At 45.0% G+C, this 22095-nt stretch overlaps 1 protein-coding gene across 1 annotated transcript in view; it reads left to right on the forward strand.

Moving 5' to 3' along the window:
- Positions 1-275: 275 nt before the first annotated feature.
- Positions 276-22095, forward strand: part of LOC101521453 (deleted in malignant brain tumors 1 protein) — a 76900-nt gene continuing 55080 nt past the window's right edge. The window contains exons 1-13 of the mRNA XM_058671100.1: positions 276-486; positions 5373-5402; positions 5658-5720; positions 10488-10553; positions 11478-11795; positions 11885-11914; positions 12822-13768; positions 14036-14237; positions 14296-14305; positions 14443-15295; positions 15394-15439; positions 15660-16014; positions 21991-22022. Coding sequence (XP_058527083.1) covers positions 276-486; positions 5373-5402; positions 5658-5720; positions 10488-10553; positions 11478-11795; positions 11885-11914; positions 12822-13768; positions 14036-14237; positions 14296-14305; positions 14443-15295; positions 15394-15439; positions 15660-16014; positions 21991-22022 — 3163 coding nt within the window. The remainder of the gene's footprint in view (positions 487-5372; positions 5403-5657; positions 5721-10487; positions 10554-11477; positions 11796-11884; positions 11915-12821; positions 13769-14035; positions 14238-14295; positions 14306-14442; positions 15296-15393; positions 15440-15659; positions 16015-21990; positions 22023-22095) is intronic.

Below are 22095 nucleotides of genomic sequence, written 5' to 3' on the forward strand. Positions count from 1 at the left end.
CTCCAAACTGGGCAACAGCAGGTGCAAATCCAGTCTGTTAACTATAACACAGGGCTATCCACTGTGATCCCCTCTGTGCTAAACCAATGCTTGCTACATGGATAAACAAATGGGTGGATGCAGGACTGGTTCCTCCTGCTGACTTGCAGTGTTTTCATATTTCCCTGAAAGACTGGCCCCAGCTGCAGCTGGTGAACGGGTCAGGCCGATGTTCTGGTCGTGTGGAAGTTTTCTACCAGGGCCACTGGGGCAGGATTTGTGATGACCTCTGGGACATGAGCGAAGCCCATGTGGTGTGTCGGCAGCTGAGCTGCGGGCGTGCCCTGGCCGCCCCCGGTGAGGCCCTATTTGGAGAAGGCAGAGGGGAATTTCTGCTGGATGACGTGGAATGCAGTGGAAATGAGCGTTTCCTGGGACAGTGTCTTCATGCCAACTGGCTCCTGCATAACTGCGGCCCTGGAGAAGATGCGAGTGTCATCTGTGCAGGTAAGAGTTCTTCAGCCTTGTTGCCACCAGCCACAGGTGGAACTTGAACCACTTAGGCAAGCCCAGAGTCAAGAGACTTGATGGTTAGAGAGCTCAGGAATTTATTAACCATGAGATGTTGACATGGATTTATTACAGAGAAAAACAGTGGAAGATAGGCATGGTTTCCTTTCCAGGACTGGTGAAAAGACAGGAGTGAACAGAGACGTGACTAGTTCACCAGGCATGCTCCGCTTTCTCCAGGAACCCCAAGATACATCAGGAGACAAACTGTTTCCCACTGGTCGTTCACAGTCTGGGGAAAGAAACAAAGCAAGGTGATAACTCAGAGTAGCACTAAGAGTCCTGCTCATTGAGAGGTCAAGCTGTGTGTCAGTAATCACATCTCCGATCAGACAGTAATGATTGCCACACGTCTAGACCAGGGGTTCTCAGCCATGTACTTTTGGACATTGGGGCTGGCTGGATTGTTCTGTGTTGTGGGTGGTCTGTCCAGTGCCTTGCAGCTATTTCAAAGCTTCCTGATTTCCATCTACTAAAAGAGAATAATAGTAGAATCCTCCCTCCCTGACTGTGATGCCCAAAAGTGTCTCCTAGCATCAGCGAATGTCCCTTGGGGGAGCCACTGCTTTAGATGAATATCCACCAAATGTGTGGCTACTTGACATAGTGGCAATGCCAAGGACAACAATGTGTGTGCTGAGGGAGGGAAAGAAGAACTAGCTGAACAGGGCTACAGCAGTGAAGTCTCCAATTGCCTTCAACCAGACTACGTGATGTTAACGGGGCTAATTAGTTTCTAACTCAACTTGAGCTCCTCAATTTTTGGGATGTGTTTCTGTGTGTTGGGTTTTTTAAAATTAGATTTTATTCCTCTTTTATGTTTCTTTTTTTATTTACTTGGAGTTTTGGTTAAGAATTCCAGCAGTGTGGTCACTTCTACAAAGTCACAGGTTCCATGGAGCTGTGTTGCAGTGACATGTGGGTTTGTCTCCTGGGAAATGGTGTGGCATGGTGGGCACAGCCACAGTTGGATCTGACATGCGTCTTTAGGCACAGTCTGCTAGTAAACAGCTGTGCATCTCATGAAAGACAAATTTTTGTTTCTAGGAGTCATAATGTGTTATTTTAAAACTAATTTCTAACTGAAGCACGCCTAGAAATATCTACTCTTTTCTGAAACAGATCTTTTCCCGTGTGTTAACAGAGACTGAGCTTTTAAAGCCTGCATTAGGTACATTTATGGCTTTTTTTGTTTCATAGATCTGATGTTTTCATTTTAGAAATTGCCTGAGCAGATAAGAGGAAGATGATAAAGGAATAAATGGTGAGGGGGATCAGATGGCCACATTTCGATGATCATTACTTATATTTCTGCATTCCCAGACCATTAGGCTCACCTTGCCATTTAGCTGAAAGTGTGGTTGGGACCATTTTCTTCCTTCTACAGTATTACCTTTATTTTCCCTTCCATCATAGGGAGTTTTAGCTATTTTTCAAGTGCTGCTGTTTTCATGTCTCCAACAGCTACTGGTCAAGGCGTACTCCTACCACTGTGCTAAGGGAAGATCTTGACAAATCATGTGGTTCATGTGACTTGTTTGTGTGCTCATCCCCATGCTATGGGCTCAAGGTGGCTGGAGAAGGGGTGTGACCAGGGCGCTTGTAGCTTTCATGTTCTGATTACCTCTGCGTTCCCAACCCCTCCCTCACAGAGAATGCTGAAGAGTCCGTACGAGTGCCCCTAGGTAGGGATTAATTTCCTGCTGGATATGTGCAAGCATTCCTCATTTGGAGCAAATGTACTCTCTGGTTTAAAAATCAAAGTTTATTTTTATTGCAATTGCTGAGCCAGACTGGGAAAGAGAATGGGTTGTATGCTACGTGTAAGTTGTATTGATGCTCTGGTATATTGGATACCAGTGTGTCCCACAACAAGTAAACCCAAGAGGGTTAATGTTTTTTTTTATTAAATTTATTCATTAATTACATTGTGTTGTAATTACATAGAATCTGGGATTCTCCCCCCTTCCCTCCCCCCATAGTGGGTTCCTCCACCCCGCTGCATAACCATAGTTCAAGTTTAGTTGAAATTCCCTCCCTGCAAGAATTTGCCAAGCATAGAGTCCAACATCCCATAGTCCAGACAAGTCCATCTACTTATTGGGAAGACCCTCTCTGGTCTGAGGGCAGAGTCAGCAGAGTATCTTCCCGGTCAAATAAAAGCACTAATATACCATCTGCAACAATTAACATCATTATGGATTGAATTGACATGATATTGAGCAATCAACATGTTAAAAATAAATGCGATTTCTTAACCACTTTCTGTGACCCCCCATTCACAGTTCAATTTTAGTTTATATACTACAAATGACATAATATCCATAACATAACATGATATGCTTAACATCATATCATATTAAATTAAGGCAAACATGTGGTATTTAACCTTTTGGGATTGGTTCATTTCCCTTAGCATTATGGTCTCCAGTTTAGCCCATTTGGCCACAAAGAACTGCATTTTGTTTTTTTTAATAGCTGAGTAGTATTCCATGGAGTAGATGAACCATAGCTTTCGTATCCAATCCTCTGCTGATGGGCATTTTGGCTGCTTCCATGTTTTTGCAATTACTGATTGTGCTGCTATGAACATAGGAGTGCATGTTGATTTCTCATAAAACAAGTGTTCTGGATATATTCCTAGGAGTGCTATAGCTGGGTCATACGGTATGTCGATTTTGAGTTGTTTGAATATTCTCCATACCAGCCTGCAGCCCCACCAGCAGTGGAGTAGGGTTCCTTTTTCCCCGCAACCTCGCCAGCAAGTGTTGTTGGTGTTTTTCATGTGGGCCACCAAGAGGGTTAATGTTGAAGACAGGTCTGTGTGCTCTCCAAGCCTAAGCATTGGGGTGAGGAGAGACGATGGGTGTTGGTGGCAGAAGCTCTCAGTTCAGGTTCCCCCTGGGTGTGCCTCTTGTTCAGTGTGACCTTGGACAAGTCCCCTGTGATCTTCAACGTGCTCCACCTGGGTCAATGGACCCACGCCCTTTGAGGGCCAGCTCCTCCAGGCACTTCACTTGGATGGCTGCTAGTTCTTTCATTTCCTGACTCGGAAGTCAGCAAACTTTTTCTGTAATAGGACCACGTAGTAAAAATTTTACACTTCACAGACAGGATGACCTGTCACATTTATAAAATTCTGCCATTGTCACATGAAGGCAATCATAGTTCACAAAGCAACGGGCATGCTTGCGTTCCCACAGTGATTCACAGACAATCCAATGCCCGGGCTAGATATGAAACACAGGTCCTAGCTTCCTGACCTCTGCTGTAATGGATGAATTCATCCTAAGCACTTTGCACTTAATTTTCACAAGAACTGAATGAACTAACTCTTACTGTAATTCCCATTTTACCAACAATGAAACTGGGACATGGAAAATTTAATCAACTTGCCCACAGCCATACTGCCAGCAAGGGGCACAGCTGCTGGTCTGTAGATGTTACCATGCCTCTCTTGACTTTCTAGTGGAGCTGATGTTTATGATAACCATGTGGCTTCTGTTTAGTTAGTTTCTCAAGTCAGTGAGCCTCTCCTCTTGCTCCATTCGCATAGACACAGCAGTAGAAAACTCTGTCTCCACCTCCTGTCCCTGCTGCCCCATTAGCACCTCCCAAGGCCACTGCTGTGGTCATCATTCACACCTGTCTTCATTCATCCTGACTGTGGAAATGGCTTTCTGAACAATTACCCTCCTCCCCTCTTCCTTCCTCCGCCACACACATCATCCATCCCTGTGACAGACACACTAGGAGGGGCAGCGTTTCTCTTGTACTCAGCCCCTCTGCTAGCTGTACATTGTCTTTGGAGCAATAGTCCAGCCCCACATGGCCCTTTAGACCCTGCGTGATCTTTGACCCTTGCAAAGATTCCTCGCCTTACACCACACTCAACACTGGGCTTTTCCAGTCCTTAAAAACCAACAAAGAGGATCCATGCAGGACCCCACAGGAGTTCCTCCCCCACAGAGATGAATGGAATAATTGACCTTAGCAATTACAAAGGTCTGTGTTTAATGATTGGTAATTTTTCTGTTACTTCCCCTTTTGAAACATTTATTTATTTGAAAGGCAGAGTTATATACACAGAGGAAGAGAGACTGGGAGAGAGAGAGAGAGAGAGAGAGAGAGAGAGAGAGAGATCTGCTTGTCTACTCCCCTAATGGCTGCAAAGAGCCTGCAGCTCCATCTGGGCCTCCCATGTGAGTAGCAGGGGCCCAAGCACTTGAACCATGCTTCACTGCTGTGCCAGCCATATTAGCAGGGAGCTGGGTCAGTAATGCAGCAGCGGGGACTTGAACTAGCACTTGTATCGGGTGCTGGAATCATAAGTGTTGGTTTAACCCATTGCACCACAATGCCAGTCTCCTCCCCTTATTTTTTTAAAAGATTTATTTATTTACTTATTTGAAGATTTATTTTTATTGGGGAGGCAGATATACAGAGAGAAGGAGATACAGAGAGAAAGATCTTCTGTCTGCTGGTTCACTCCTCAACTGGCCACAACAGCCAGAGCTGAGCTGATCCAAATCCAGGAGTCAGGAGCTTTTTTGGGTCACCCTGCAGGTGCAGGGTCCCAAAGCTTTGGGCCATCCTCTACTGCTTTCCCATGCTACAAGCAGGCTAAGAGCTTCTATTGCTAGAGTATCTTCAAAACAATTAAGTCAGCAAGCCCTTCTGAGATCCTGTTAAGTTCAAGGAAATGTATTTCACTAGGAGTTTGGTCTAGTTCACATTTTATGTTTTAGACTCATCACATTAAAGATTTCTTGGTGAAGGAAAAATTTGTAATGATAACTATCTCAATCTGTTTGTACCAACAGGTGAAGAAAATGAAGCAACCATTTTGTCAGGTAAAAAAACATTTTGTTGCTAGGCCATCACGCCTGCAATAAAAATAAATAAATCTAAAAACATATATATATGTATATATATATATAACATTTTGTCCTGCTTTCCTGCTGACCTCTCAGAGTACCAGAGACAAGCAGATGAAAGAGTAGCTCTTGACTTCTTGTTGTGTGATCCTTATACGCTGCTTGTTTTAATTAAGTTTCCATGGAGATGATTTCCTTAACTTCCTGTTGATAGATTTTTCTTTATTACAGTTCTGCCTGCTGCCGTGTCAACTCAGCTGCCGCTGGTACCTGCTGAGAGTTCAGTGTCTTCAGGTAGGGCTCAGCCACCCTGCTGCAATGCTGTGATTCAGTGTAGCATTTAGGTTGGGTTCTGCTCAGCACTGGATAGCCCCAGTGTTCCCCTGGAGCAGAAAAGGTCAAGAGAACCTGTGGTGCTCTGAATTTCACACAGACCAACTTCATTTTCTATTTGATGATCTGTGACTTCATTATCAAGAAACATGATGACACCAGGCTTCTCTCACTGCCTTCACATGGAAAAGGATAAGAGGACTAGGGGTGTGTATATGTGTGTGTTCATTCACATGCCTTGTGTGTAGGTCAGTAAGAGATTCTTCAAGGGTCACCTCATATCTTTTGAATTTGGAAAATAAAATAGAGCATCTGGTTTAATTTCTGGGAGGTGCACAGTTTGGAAAGATGTGATTCTTGGGAGCTGGTGTTGTGGCACAGCCAGTTAACTGCTGTCTGTGACACCACTATCCCACATGGGTAGTTGTTCAAGTCCTGGATACTCCGCTTCCAATCCATCTCTCCGGTAATGTACCTGTGAAAGTAGCAGAAGATGGCCCAAGTCCCTAGGCCCCTTCACCATGTGAAAGATCTGAGTAAAGCTCCTGACTTCTGGTTTGCGCCTGGACCAGGCCTGGCTGTTGTAGCCAGTTAGTAAGTGGACCAGTAGTCGCAAGACCTCTCCCTCGTAAGTCCCTTTCAAATAAAATAAGCAAATCTGTCTTTTAAAAATGTGATTCTGTTCTTGAGCTATTGTGCCCCCCTTTGCTAGCAATGGCAGATAGAGGGGACTACTATGGTTGGTCCTTTTTCACCTTATCATCCTACTGATATTAGGATGATATTATTGATGATATCTCTGCTCCGACTGTAAATGCTAATGTTACAATTACACCATTGTATAAGTCATATTCCAATGAGGCCAATGATAATCTTTAGTGAAGCCTTAAAGCTGGAAAAAAAGGTTACTAAGGCCCTGGACTATCCATGTTGCTCTGAGTCTTGAATCACAGCTGACAGAACTGAGATGTACCATGTATGTCAAATGCACCCCAAATCTAAAGACATAAGGACATGGAAGACTGCACAGATAAATCACTTCTGTGGACCTGCTGTTAAGTGTGGGGTCCAATGACTAGCAGTATTGTGCAGAAAAAAAATTTGTTACGGGGATAGATCCTGTGGAAGCATTCTTATCGTACACACAACAGGACAGAGGAAAGTCCTAGAGCAGTAGGCGGGTTTCTTTCATTGACCGTATTGTGAGGGTATGAGTAAGACCAAACCAATAAATTGGTCATACATAGTCAGTAGGTGCAGTTTAGGGAATTTATCAACCATATGTCAGTAATGTTTTTTGAAAAAGAGCTGGTCCTATGACAAACAAGGTTAAACTTGTCACTGACGTTTTAATATAGGCTACACACTGACACTATACTATTTTAGATATGTTGGCTGAAATAAGAAGCATTAAAGTGAATCACCCATTTCTACTCTTTAAAGCATGGGTACCAGAAACTGTTAAATCACACATGTGTCTAGCACTAGATTTCCATAAAACAGTATTGCCTTACGCCTTGTTAGTCACTATGTGAATTCCTTGCGTGGATTTTCTTATCTAATCCTGCTCACAGCCGGAAAGAACTTGCATAATCTCCTTTTCCAAATGAAAAAACACATACTTAGATAGGTTAAATATTATACCCAACGTTGATTGCAAGATAACACAAACAATCTGACTTTAGAATACTAGAGTTTAACCTTGGACTATTCTTAACTCTCTATATCACACACTGAAATCCCATTAGCTACTGAAAATATGGACTACACAGTGCCAGGACCATGGCATGGTAGGTTAAGCCTCTGTCTGTGGTGCCGGTATTATAAATGGGTACAAGCTTGAGCCCCAGCTGCTCCATTTCCAATCTAATCCACCTCCCTGATAATGTACCCTGGGAAAGCCATGGAACATGGCTCAAGTCCTTGTGCCCCTGCAGCCACATGGGAGACCCAGAGGAAGTTCTTGGCTCCTGGCTTTGCATCAGCCCAGCTCTGGCCATTGTAGCTATTTGGGCAGTGAACTGAAAGACAGAAAATCTCTGTGTGCTATCCTTCTCTCTGACTTTCAAATAAAAATGTATAAATCTAAAAAAAAAAACCTAGGCATATGGCCATTCAGAAACCAGGAATATTCATTTGGGATAAAGAAGCCAAGAGCAAAAGGGGCTCACTTTAGGGCTGCGCTCACTTCTTCCCAGTCCGCTTGTTCGTTGCCTCTGCAGTGGCCACAGCAACGCCAGCGTCAGGCCCTACCAGCCTCGTCCAACCTCTGCAGCTCAGCCAAGGCAGCAGGGGCTCCTCTTTCAGTTCCCGTGCTCCTTTCGGGCCTTTGTTTTCAGCTCTCATTACTTTCCCACATGGGGTGTGTGTGTGTGTGTGCTTCCTATTTCCCCAGTGGCATGTCACTCTTTGGGGACAGAATCCATATTTCTCATTTTTCAGCATTGTCTTCAGTTGCGCGTGCACACACACGCGTGCACACACACGCGCAGTGATAAGAACAGTGTCTGCGCACCTGTTTGCTGATGTGCATTCAGTGCATGCTAAATGAAGAAGTAAGAACAACCCTAGGCAATTCCAAGTTTGCATGCTTGTATTCATTCTTGAAATTAACGAGAGAGAGAGAGCGCGAACGCATTAACAATTCTTAGCTCTTGTGTCCAAGGGAATAAGTAAGGCTATGTCTGAAATCCAGGAGACACAGGTCTGTCATGCTGATGGGGTGGTGTTCAAAGCTGACAACTGGTCTGCTTGCTGGCTCCATCGCTGCCACCTCCCACCTGTGATCTCATGATTTTCTCTTTCCTCCTTTCACTTCAATAATATTATTTGAGAAATAGGGACACCCACCACTTATTTGGAGGAGTTGTTGTAAGGATAAAGTCAGAGAATCTGTGTGAAGCTTTTAGGAGAGAGGTGGTGCCATCAGCGTGCAGCGAGTGTGGCCTTCCCTACCTGTGTTTGACAGGTTCAAGAACAGGGGTCCTGTGCTCCATGCTGTTAGAAAGTAGCCAAGGCCGACTTGTCACAACTCTTCCTCCTATCCCTAGCTGATCACCAGCTGTTCCCTGTCCCTGCAGATCTACCCATCCTGGATATTTTATGTAGAGGGATTCATTCCATACATAGTCTTTCATGTCTGGAAAAACGCTCCTTTTTAAATTTTTCATTTTGAAAAAGCTTGTATTAGGGTAGTACATTCATCTCCCAGAACCCTGAAGCCGGTAAAAAAGGGCCCTGTTCAGTATGAAACATAATGGGTCAATTTCTCTGTGGTTTTCCAACAGATCTCTCCCCAGAAGACCCTGGTCACCCAACCATGTCATCTGGCAGGCCAGTGAGCTGTGAGTTAAAACAATGAAACTTTAGTGTGAGTCATTGTATGTGTTGTTATGTGTCCCAGCCAGCATCATGAGCCTTTGTCATACACATCACGTCCAGCATTGTAAACCCCATAGAAAGGGTGAGTTGAAGTTCAGGGCATTGAGGAAATTAATTGTCAAGGAATGTAGCGGCCGGGTATAGAGCCCAACATCTCCTGAGCTAGTGCCTAAAGCGAAGTCTTTTGTGCTCTTCCCAGTATCCCTGGCACCTCTCACAGGGTGTGGTATGTGATAGGCACCCGATAAACATATATTGAGTGAATGAGTGAACATACAGGTGGTTCATGTGTGTACAGGGTGTCCGGTTCCTCTTGGGGCAGCTTTGGTCTTGACCAAGAATTATCTTGCTAGGCTGAGTCAGGGGTGGGAGGTACAAATCCTTCCATTTAAGAGCCATGACATTCCTTTGAAATACTGTCCAAATATTCTTGCTCAGAAGGAAATGTGAGAACTTCATATGTCAATGAATGGATGAAGCTGATTCTTCTAACAAATGCTTTTGTTTTTCAGTCTCAGCAGGGAATGAAGAATTATCAACTGTCTTATCAAGTGAGGGTGAGGATTCCATCCTTATAGATATGGCGTTCTGCCACCCAGACAGGATGTACAGGCAGAGGGGCCACTAGTTTGTCATCGGCCTCTGTGAGATTATTAAAGATGGCCAGCGTCCTTATGACTACAAAGATTTTCACAGTGTCTGCCCAGTTCTTCGATGACTTCCTGCTGCTGAGCACCCTTATGCCAAAGGCCCTAAGGCCTTAATTCAGGGGCCTAAGGATAAAAGGCATTGGGGACAGTAGAATCCCATTTAGGAGCTTTCTGTCAGCAACCTAAACTAAGCACCTCCAACATCTGGTAGCTCGCTATGGTGTCGTGAGCCATACAGACATTGGAGTAAGGTGTGGAGTTGCGAGTGGCTCTTTGCTAACTGCTAGTAGAGGTATTTTTTTCTTTTGTTTTTTAAAAAAATTATTTATTCATTTTTATTGGAAAGTCAAGATATACAGGGAAGAGGAGAAGGAGAGAGAGAGAAAGATCTTCTGTCCACTGATTCACATCCCAAGTGGCTGCAATGGCTGGAGTGGAGCTGATGCAAAGCCAGGAGCCAGGAACTTCTTCAGGATCTCCCACTTGGGTGCAGGGTCCCAAGGCTTTGGGCCATCCTCAAGCCATAAGCAGGGAGCTGATGGGAAGTGGGGCAGTCAGGATACAAGCCAGCACCCACATAAGATCCTAACACATGCAAGACTATTGGACTGGGCCCTCGAGGCCTTTTCTGATGTGCTCTGTGGACTTCTCAGGAAAAGAAGCTTCAGCCCTGATCCCCTTCTCCATGTTATTCTAGTTCTACCTGTTGCTGACTCGCCACCTGCCAGCCACAGAGCCATCATGCCTGAGCCCAGCCGACCTGGTGAGCACAGCCTAGCTGGTGAGCCCTCTTCCTGCTCCCTGATGGGACACGCCTTTACGCTTGTGGATCCCTGGAGGAAGGAAGCTTGCTTGAGCTGGGGGCTGGGGGACAGGCAGTACACGGGGCAAGTACTGTGTCTCCCAGGGTATGAGTGACTAGCTGGTCCCACAGGCAGCCTCACCTCTGGCCACCCTCATACTCCTGCTGTTGCAAGAAAATGCTTGTGAAGGTCAGAAAATAAGAGAACAACAAGCAAATATCCATGGCATCCTTACCCAGCCATGACCAAAGCTTGCATTTTGACTGCATAGATTTTCCAGCCTTATCAAAAAAACGAAACTTAGTTCAACTTGGAGCTCTCAGCAACCCCTACGTATCAGCCTCTTCTTCCTCACAAAGAAACACCCTCTTAGAGTTTACATATTTCTTTCTAGTCCTATTTTATGTATACAAATTAGATGATTTGTATGTGTGGTTTTTTCCTTTCACACAATCTGATACAGTTTTTTCTTTATCTGATGTTCTGTTTGTGTTAGCATCATCCATGTTGACACCCATTCATACGTGTGTGTGTGTGTGTGTGTGTGTGTGTGTGTGTGTGTGTGCTGTGAGTTTCAATGTTTTTAACTGCTATGGAATGTTCCACTTTTAATATACAACCTGAATGCTCCCTCATAGATGAAGAGCGTTTTCCTAAATGGCCAGGTTTCAGTTTTACCAGGCAGATGTCAGGTTCTAAAGCAGGAATACATGAAAATGCCCTTTCTGCCCTCTGACCACCTTTGTGCAGGACCAAGCTGAGCACATGGCATTGTGCTGCTGTGAGGAAGCACTCTTCCTACACCTATCAACCAGGCAGGTGGGGGTGGTGGTGGCACTTCTTCAGGTGAGTTGACAAAGGCAGCCTCACTCCTTTGTCCACAGGGGCCTGGCCAGCGCTAAGGCTAGTGAATGGCTCTGGTAGGTGCTCCGGACGTGTGGAAGTTTCCTACCAGGGCACCTGGGGGTCAGTATGTGATGATGGCTGGAGCCTGCGGGAGGCCCAGGTGGTGTGCAGGCAGCTTGGGTGCGGCCCAGCCCTGTCTGCGCCCCTTGGTGCCCACTTCGGCCCAGGCTTTGGAAGGATTCTCCTGGACAACGTGCGTTGCAGTGGTGAGGAAAGCCTGCTGGCCCTATGCACCCACAACAGCTGGTTCATGCACGACTGTGAGCATGGAGAGGATGCCGGAGCCATCTGTGCCGGTGAGGGTTGCCTTCTGAATGACTCCTGGGAGGGATGGGTCTATGACCTCATCTTGCAAGCTGATGTCTTCTTCTCTTCCCTTTCCCAGGTTCCCTCACAGCAGGCCCACCTGCTCCAGGTGAGATGGGCTGGAGCCTTTTCTGGATCCTATTCAACATACTTATGATTTGTTGGGCTAATGCTTATGTATCATAATGCAAATGGAGCCTGCTACATCAAGTCTTCAGAAGTGCAGGGTTGAAATTGTAGTCACCCAAGGTCTAGGAGGCTTTCTGGTTGATATTCCAGACCCCATCAAGGATGGACCTGGCATGCAGTAAGGCTACTCTGGCCTGTGGACACCCAGGCTCGCCTTTTCAGGAAACCGGCAGAGTTTGCCTTGAGTACCTCCTCTCCCAAGGTAAACACCAGGACCCTTTAGAGTGAGGCTTAGCAGGGGTTCAATATTGAAGAACAGCACCAGCAACAAAGTTAGGAATGAGCTTCCAATACCCATTCTCCAAAGTGTGGGACCTTCCCACATCACAGCTGTCACGTGGCAGCTGAGCTGCAGGCAAAGTAGAGCTATTCAAGGCCGCTGATACACTGTGCAAGTCCCCTGACTTCAGGCTACAGAATCCCGGGGCGAGGTGTTAGTCCTCACAGAGGATGCAGGCACTGTTTAGACAGATACAGTCAGAAAGCCATCCTTCTGGATTCTAGAAAGGCAAATTATTCCCAACAGGCACAAGCATGACACCAATTGAAAATGTTACAGTGGACACATTTGGGCTGCATCCTCCAATCACTAGAACCAGGGAGCACTTCAAGTGCTTCTTTGTCCTAAAGCAGCAATTCGCAATCCTGCTGTGCATCCAAATCCCTTGAAGAGCTTTATGAAAACACAGCTGGCTGAGCCCACACTCAGAGCTGTGATTCCACAGGTATAGGGTAGAGTTGAGAGCTCACATTTTTAATAAGCCTAGGATGTGTATACTGGTGGTCTGAAGCCATACTTGGAAAATTACTATCTTACAATGTAACAGAAAAGAAATATCTTTTTATCCTAATAAATAGAAGCAAAGTCATCACCTGCATCATCACCATCATCATCATCATCATTCTCACTTTTTGCATCTTTATCACCATCATCATCACTGATAGAGTCAACACTGCCTCCATCATCATCATCACTGCCACAATCATCAACGCCATCATCATCGTCATCTTCACTTTTATCATCACTGTTACCACAATCTCCACTTCCACCATCTTCATCATCATCTTCTTCTTCACCATTATCAGCATCTGTGCCACAATTACCACTGCTACCATCACCATCATCTTCAATATCACCTTCACCACTGCCACAGTTATCACTTCCATTGCCACCATCGTCCCCATCATCACTGCCACTATCACGACTATTACAATCATCGCCTTTGCCTTCATCTTCATCTTCAAAATCAGCATCACCACTGCCACCATCATTACCATTGCCATCATCATTGCCACAAGCACCATTGTCACCATCATCATCATCACTGTCTTCATCATCATCTTCAGTATCATCAATCTCAGTGCCAAGGTCATCACCTCCACAATCATCATCATCACCTTCATCTTCTTCATCATTACCAGCATCACCACCACAATCATCATCACCATCACCAGCATCATCACCATCAGCATCACCACTGCCACCATCATCATCATCATTACCATCATCATTGCCACAGGCACCATTGTCACCATCATCATCATCACTGTCTTCATCATCATCTATCTCAGTGCTACAGTCATCACCTCCACAATCATCATCACCTTCATCTTCTTCACCATTACCAGCATCACCACCACAATCATCATCACCTTCACCATCACCAGCATCACCGCCACAATCATCATCACCTTCATCTTCTTTACCATTACCACCATCACCGCCACAATCATCATCACCTTCATCATCTTCACCATCACCAGCATCACCGCCGCAATCATCATCATCATCATCACCTTCATCTTCACCATTACCAGCATCACCACCACAATCATCATCATCATCACCTTCATCTTCCTCACCATCACCATCATCACTTGCACAATCATCACTATTCTCATCATCATCACCATTACCAACATCATCACTGCCACCATCATCATCATCATTGCCATCATCATTGCCACAAGCACCATTGTCACCATCATCATCATCACTGTCTTCATCATCATCTTCAGTATCATCAATCTCAGTGCCAAGGTCATCACCTCCACAATCATCATCATCACCTTCATCTTCTTCATCATTACCAGCATCACCACCACAATCATCATCACCATCACCAGCATCATCACCATCAGCATCACCACTGCCACCATCATCATCATCATTACCATCATCATTGCCACAGGCACCATTGTCACCATCATCATCATCACTGTCTTCATCATCATCTATCTCAGTGCTACAGTCATCACCTCCACAATCATCATCACCTTCATCTTCTTCACCATTACCAGCATCACCGCCGCAATCATCATCATCATCACCATCATCTTCATCATTACCAGCATCACCACCACAATCATTATCATCATCACCTTCATCTTCCTCGCCATCACCATCATCACTTGCACAATCATCACTATTCTCATCATCATCACCAGCATCATCACTGCCACCATCATCATCATTACCATCATCATTGCCACAAGCACCATTGTCACCATCATCATCATCACTGTCTTCATCATCATCTTCAGTATCATCAGTCTCAGTACCATGGTCATCACCTCCACAATCATCATCATCACCTTCATCTTCTTCATCATCACCAGCATCACCATCACAATCATCACCATTCTCATCATCATCACCTTCAGCATCACTACTGCCACCATCATCATCAATACCATCATCATTGCCACAAACACCATTGTCACCACAATCATCATCACTGTCTTCATCATCATCTTCAGTATCATCAATCTCAGTGCCACAGTCATCACCTCCACAACCATCATCACCTTCATCTTCTTCATCATCACCTTCATCTTCTTCACCATCACCAGCATCACCGCCGCAATCATCACCTTCATCACCTTCATCCTCTTCACCACTGCCAGCATCATCAGCATCACCACTGCCACCATTATCACCATCACCACCATCATCATTGCCACAAGCACCATTGTCACCATCATTGTCATCACTGTCTTCATCATCATCTTCAGTATCATCAATCTCAGTGCTACAGTCATCACCTCCACAATCATCATCTCCTTCATCTCCTTCATCATTACCAGCATCACTGCCGCAATCATCACCTTCATCATCATCATTATTACTGCCACAAGCACCACTGCTACCATCATCATCTTCAAAATCACCATCACCATTGCCACCTTCATCATCATTACTTTCATCTTCACCATCACCAGCATCACTTCCACAGTCACCATCATCACCAATCCCATCATCATCACTGCCACCATCGCCACTGCTACCATCAATATCATTGCCTTCATCATCATCTTCAACATCATCATCACCACTGCCACCATCACCATCATCACCAGTATCACTGTCACCACCATCATCACCTTTACCATTACCAGCATCACTGCCACAATCACCATCATCATCGCTGCCACAACCACCACTGTTATCATCATCATTGCCTTCATCATCATCATCTTCAAAATCACCATCACCACTGCCACCAAAATCACCATCATCTTCATCACCATCATCATTTCTGCCACAAACACCACTGCTACCATCAACATCATTACCTTCATCATCATCTTCAAAATCACCATCACCACTGCCACCATCACCACCATCACCATCATTTTCACCATCATCACCATCACTGCCACAGTCACCTCTACCACCACCATCATCAATGTCTTCATTATCTTCACCATCACCATCACCTCTGTCACAGTCATCACGGCCATCAACACCATTACCATCAGCAGAATCACTGTCACCATCATCCTCAACTTCACCATCATTATCATTTTTACTATCATTACCATTATCATCCTCATACTCACCAGCATCTTTGCCACAGTCATCACTTCCCACGTTACGACCACCACAATCACCTTCATCATTATCCTCTTCACCACCACCAGCATCAGCATTACAGTCTTCACTGCCATCAACACCAGCAGGAACGTCACTGCTATCAATATTAACATCACCATTACCAACAAACACTGGTCTATTAGGTAAGTAGAGCTTTGTATCATGAGCAGATCACTGGATAGGTAGAATTACAGGAATAGGTTTCTGTAGCTGTGTTGTCTTCGCATCTGTACCTAGGCTTGTAGGTTTAGCTCCTGGACTCTGCATCTGATGGCTGCTCTCTTGATCCAGCTTCCTGCTGCCCCTTCCTACCCCCATGCTCATGTTCTCCTAACTGGCTCCTGTACCCAGGGGCTTCCCACATTCTAGTCTTTCATTGTATGAAGAGTTATCTTTTTTTTTTTCCAAGTTTGGTTCATTGGAATATAATGTTCCTATAGTAAAAACTACTATGTGGTTCGAAGACTTTTAATAAGTGATTACAGTTTTTTAATGTTTATTTATTTATTTGAAAATCAGAGTTAAGGAGAGTCATCCATTGGTTCACTCCCCAAATGGCAGGAACACCAGACAGAAGCCAAGACCCAGAAGCTTTGCATCTATATGGGATGCTGACACTGCAGACAGTGGCTTAAACCACTGCTCTATGGTGCCACCATCCCTGTATTGTATATCTTTATAAATGCTTTGCCTCACTCCTAGATCATGACACCCACTGGTATGATTTCTGCCTGTGGCTTTCCCTTTGCCAGAATCATGCATAATATAATTAGACAGAATTTCACATTTTTGTGTTGGGATTCTTAGCGAAATGTTTTGAGATTCATTAATGTGGTTCAATGTACCAGAACCTGCTTATCCATACCCCACTGGATGGACCATGAGTGTGTTTCCAATTTTTACCATTATGAATAAAGCTACTCCAGATACTCATGTGCAAGTTGAAAGCTTCTGTACCATCACAGCTCCTGTCTGTGCCTACCAGCACTCGACAATGCCTATTCTGTAAGTCTATTATAAGATCTCTACTACAATGAGACCGTGGTATCTTCTTGTGGTTTTACTTTGCATTTCCCTGATGACCAGTGATTTGTACATAAACTGAACACAATCCAGACTGAACATACAGGAAGGCATTTTCATAGAAATTGATCAGTGGATCTTTTTTTGGTGGGACTCATTACACAGGTTTATTTACCCCAAAGCACCATTTTGCACATGCTGCATGTTTTTCATTGACGACTCACATCTCTTTGTCGATATATCTATTCAAATCGCTTATTTTTGTCTTTAAAAACCTGGATTGTCTTGTTTCTGTTAGTTCAGTTATTTAAGTGTGATAGATACTCATACTTGATCAGAGAGGCATTTTGCAAATGTTCTCTTCCAGGCTGTGACTCATCTTTTCATGTTCTTAGCAGTGTTTTTTGAAGAACAGAATTGTGATGAAGTCCTATTAACCATTATTTGGGCTTGTGCTTTTTATGTTTTATGTAAGAAATCCTTACCTAACCAATGGCCTCCCAGATTTCTTTGCTGTTTTTTTCTGGAAGTTGTGTAATTTTAGGGTATGAATTTGAAAGCATATTTTATGATTTTTAAGATATGGTTAAAGCATTTTTCTCATATAGATGCCTAATTATTCTGACGCTATTTGTTGAGATCCTCCTGGTTTTGCTGAAATACTTTGATCATTTTGCCAAGCATTAAAAGCTGAATACACTTGGGTCTGGTTTGGGCTCCTCTATCCCCATGTGCCGTCACTGCACGTTAGCAGTGTTGTTCTTTTTTTTTCTTTTTCAAATTGTTGAGCTAACCTAGGTTTTTTGGCTTTTATGTAAATTATATATTTCCGGCTTTATTGATGCATGATTGATAAATTAAAAATCATATATACTTAAATATACATAATATTGTTTTGATATAGATATGTAAGGATTCCCACCCCCCAAAATCAACTTATCAGCGTCTACAAAAATGCCGTCTGAGATTTTGAATTTGGATTATGTTTAGTCTACAGAAAACTTCAGAAAAATTAACATCTTAATATTGAGTTTCCTATCAACATAGTACATCTTTTTATTTACTTAGGCATTTGTCTCAGTATTCTGAATACAAACTTTATGTTTGTATTATCTAAATGTTGTTTGTATTATCTATATGTTGTTTATCTAAATATTTCTAGAGGGTGTGGGGCCAGCATTGCTGTATAGCCAGTTAAGTCTCTACCAGCAATGCCAGCTTTCCGTGTGTGCAGCAATTCAAGTCTCAGCTGTTCCACTTCTTTTTTTTTTTTTTTTTAAGATTTACTATTATTATTGGAAAGCCGGATATACAGAGAGGAGGAGAGACAGAGAGGAGGATCCTCCATCCGATGATTCACTCCCCAAGTGAGCCGCAACGGGCCGGTGCGCGCCGATCTGAAGCCGGGAACCAGGAACCTCTTCTGGGTCTCCCACGCGGGTGCAGGGTCCCAAAGCTTTGGGCCGTCCTCAACTGCTTTCCCAGGCCACAAGCAGGGAGCTGGATGAGAAGTGGAGCTGCTGGGACCAGAACTGGCGCCCACATGGGATCCTGGGGCGTTCAAGGTGAGGACTCCAGCCACTAGGCCACGCCGCCGGGCCCAGCTGCTCCACTTCTGATCCATCTCCCTGTAATGCACCTGAGAAAACAATGAAAGGTAGCCTAAGTGCACCCATGTGGGAGTTCCTGAAGGAGCTCCTGGCTCCTATATTTGGCCTGGGCCAACCCCGGCCAATGCAGCCATTAGGGGAGTAAACTAATGGATGGAACTACAAGTGGAGGTTTAGTCTGCTACATCACAGTGCCAGCTCTGAGCTATGAGATTTTAATGGGTGGCTGCACTGTGGATATGAAACAGTGCCTGTCTAAAAAGCCTCTGTGAACAAAATATTATGTTTTCCCTTTCCTTTCACACATAGCTCCATGTTGCAGTGATGCACACTACATCTCTATAAAGATGCCTAGGTCCTCATTGTTAGTCTCTTCACAAGCACACAAGCTTTCTGTAGCATTAACTCTTGCACTGTTATGTCAACCCTTCTGTAGCCACAGAGTAAGTCTAAAATTCAACATTTATAAGGCTTTTTAAAAAATATTTTTTGACTTGTCTTTGTATTATACATACTTCCTATGGTTAAATATCTCAAAATAAGCAATTGAAGTCTAGTAATTAACTTTATGCATTAATACAGTATATTACATTTTAAATCCTAAAGTAATATACGTCTTTTTAAACCTTTGTGGGACAACTATCAAACAATGCGTTCTTCCACGCATTCTTTACAGAGTTATCAGTTGCTTCCCACACACTGAACACTGTTGGTGAACACAGGGTTCTCTAGGAGGGGACTGTGTGAGGCCGGGTTTTCACAGTTGACCTCACCTCTATGCTCCTTCTGCTCCCTGAGATCAGCACTGGTGTGGCACAAAGTCAGTCCAAGGATGCTGAAGGCAAACAGCGTAGCAGGACTAGTTAACTCAAGTTGCTTGAGGTGCTCTTACCCACTTGAGACCTTGAGCTCAACCTCCCGATTCTGGAAAGCAGTGCCTCCGCAGAGGAACTGCCCTTTCTCCCCCACTCTACCTCCGATGCCTCTGTCTGCATCATGTCCTGACTCTGTCTCCCCAGCAGGTCCCAGGTTGCCATCTGGGCTCTGTAGTACAAGGCCTTCGCTGAGCGCTACCTCACTGGGCTTTCCTCAGCATCGAGGCATCTTTTCCACCCCCTTCCCACAACTCTCCGGATGGTGCCTCTAGTAACAAATCCACCTGCGTGTTCCTGCCAGCCCCCAGCTCAGTGACAAATTGAGTGTGGCAGGGGCGTGTTAGCCCAGCAACAAGTTGCCTTTCCAGCAACTTTAGGTTTCTTCTTTCCTTTTTTCCATCCACACACATTTATTTAATTGGCTAAATGCCCCAATCAGTGGCAGTGATGCAAGATTTTATCAATGCAGAGTTATTTTCTACAGATTAATTTGAATTAAAAATAATCAATCTAGGATGAAACGGCTGGTGCAAGGGTTCTTGGCCCTGGCAAGGGCTCAAAGAGAACATAAGGTCCCCACGGTCCTACCTCTGCCTGAAGCCTTGGGCGGGTAGAGTTTCATTCGCACGCGCTCCACTTCTCTGGCAGCTGGAAACTCCGAGGAACACTGGCTCTGGGTTTCATGCCTTCGGGGCCGTTTGACATGTGCTGCCAAATATCATGTTCTAGTAAGGACAAGGACAGAGCCAGGCTGTCCCAGACAGTTGCTCCTCATCTCAGGATACTGTGTTCTCAGCTGTGTTCTGCAGTCATTCTGAGAATTACAAGCAGGAAGGGTGAGGAGCTGAGTCAGCCCAAACAATGCAGGAACGTGTCCTTGTGCCTCTCGGTAGGCCTGGAGGGATATCAGGGTTGCGCTGCAGGACAGGCCTGCTCCCTGCTCAAGAATGGCCATGATACAAATCTGCAAGGGAAGGAGGATGATGGCAATTGGGCTGAAGAAAAGACAGGCAGGTGAACAAAACAGTTGTTCACCCTTGTGCCTGAGTCTGCAAGATTCTCACTGGTTTTCGTTTCTAGACGCTGGCACTGATGTTCTTGTTTTCCTTGTAGCCAATCTTGTCTCACAGCCCTCACTGACCACAGCCGCTGAGTATGAAAAGACTTGCCAGGGCAATTAGGGTCTGTGTATGGAGGTGCCCAAGCATCGATCTGAGCAAAATGAGAGAGGGGCACCTTGCGGGGCACTGCTGAATAATAGGAAAAGCTGGACCTTCCACATTCTAGGATTCTGATCCTGAGCAATGTAGGTGCCATCCCTGAACCTGCTTCAGTTTCTAGATCAGGTTCAGTATCCTTTTGGAGCACGGTGGTTGAAGAACTTTTAAAAACAGCAAGAAATCGTATACAAAACTGAATGGTAGGAGGCAGGCAGGTGGCTTGCAAGTTAAGACGTTGCTCAGACGAACCACATGCCCTGTCAGAGTCTCCGGGTGTGCACTCACCTCTGGCTCCTGCATCCCTACTAACACAGAGCCCAAGAGGCCATGTGGCTCTGTGAATTTCCATTGCCTGAACCCACACTGGGCATCTTTTCTTTCCTGTACTTGATTAGTAAGCTTTCATCGTACATACTTACTGTGTTCTGACTGCTGGACCAGGTCCTACAGAAGAAACACAGATGACCCAGACAAGTCTGTGGTTCAAGGGGGAGACAACTTTCATTAACAGGAAAAACGTGATTGTATCCCCGGGAAAGCCCAGCTACACTCTTCCTGCATTCTCAGGCCAGGGCTGGTGCTGTGGGGTGCTCCCAGGTGAAGGGTGCTCTCTATGTATGTTCTGTATCTTCTCGGAACACACTCCTCTGTGTTGGCATCATCGCCCAAGCAGACCCTCATGCACCTACACACTTCTACTCACCTGCCAACCAAGACAGACCATGAGGGAGTGCTCTGCCAGGTGCTCACACCCTTCAGCCTCAAGAGAGCTTGTGACATAATCACCACTCTCCTCAAGTTGCAACTAGATGTTGCTGCTGAGCTGCAGGCCCAGTCTCCCAAAACTCAACATTCCTTGCTCTTTCACTCCACCTGTCTGCCTGTCATACCCCTGCTGGGGAGACAGGACATGTCCTGAGTTGTTCCACTCAAGACAGCGTGGCCAGACCCACGAGCATCCCAGTAATGGGCTTAGTCCAGATGATCATGAGAACTTCCTAAAAGGGGGAAATTTGGGCTGGAATAGAAAGGATGGAAGGAGGCAAGAATGGGAGACAGCATTTTGGGAGTCAGGTGAATGGTATGAATAAATGAAAGAAAATGTAAGGCACTTAGAATTGGGCTCAGTTTCCTGATACAAACACACTCTAAAGAAAGGTTAATTGAAGGAAAGGAAGTTCTGGAAGTTGGCTGTGTCTTATACTCCAAGCCAGTGGGGTCACTGAGTGATACAGACCCACCTGGTTATCTAGTGAGACAGAAGGACTAGGGCTGAGGATTTACCTAGCCCATCATCTCTCTCTCCACCTCTCCTCCTATCCCATGTGCCTTTGCACACAGCAAACAGATTCTCAGTTTCTCAGGTATTGTAGAGCACACTGTTTTGTCAGTTCCGAGAGTGGCAGAGGGGTGGATGAGAGTGGTAGGTGATCAATAAACCAGTTCTAGACAAGATGAAGGTGAACCAACCTCATTTTCACCCACCCCTGCTCCTT

The sequence above is a fragment of the Ochotona princeps genome, chromosome 13 (genome assembly GCF_030435755.1).
Source record: "Ochotona princeps isolate mOchPri1 chromosome 13, mOchPri1.hap1, whole genome shotgun sequence".
Classification (NCBI taxonomy): domain Eukaryota; kingdom Metazoa; phylum Chordata; class Mammalia; order Lagomorpha; family Ochotonidae; genus Ochotona; species Ochotona princeps.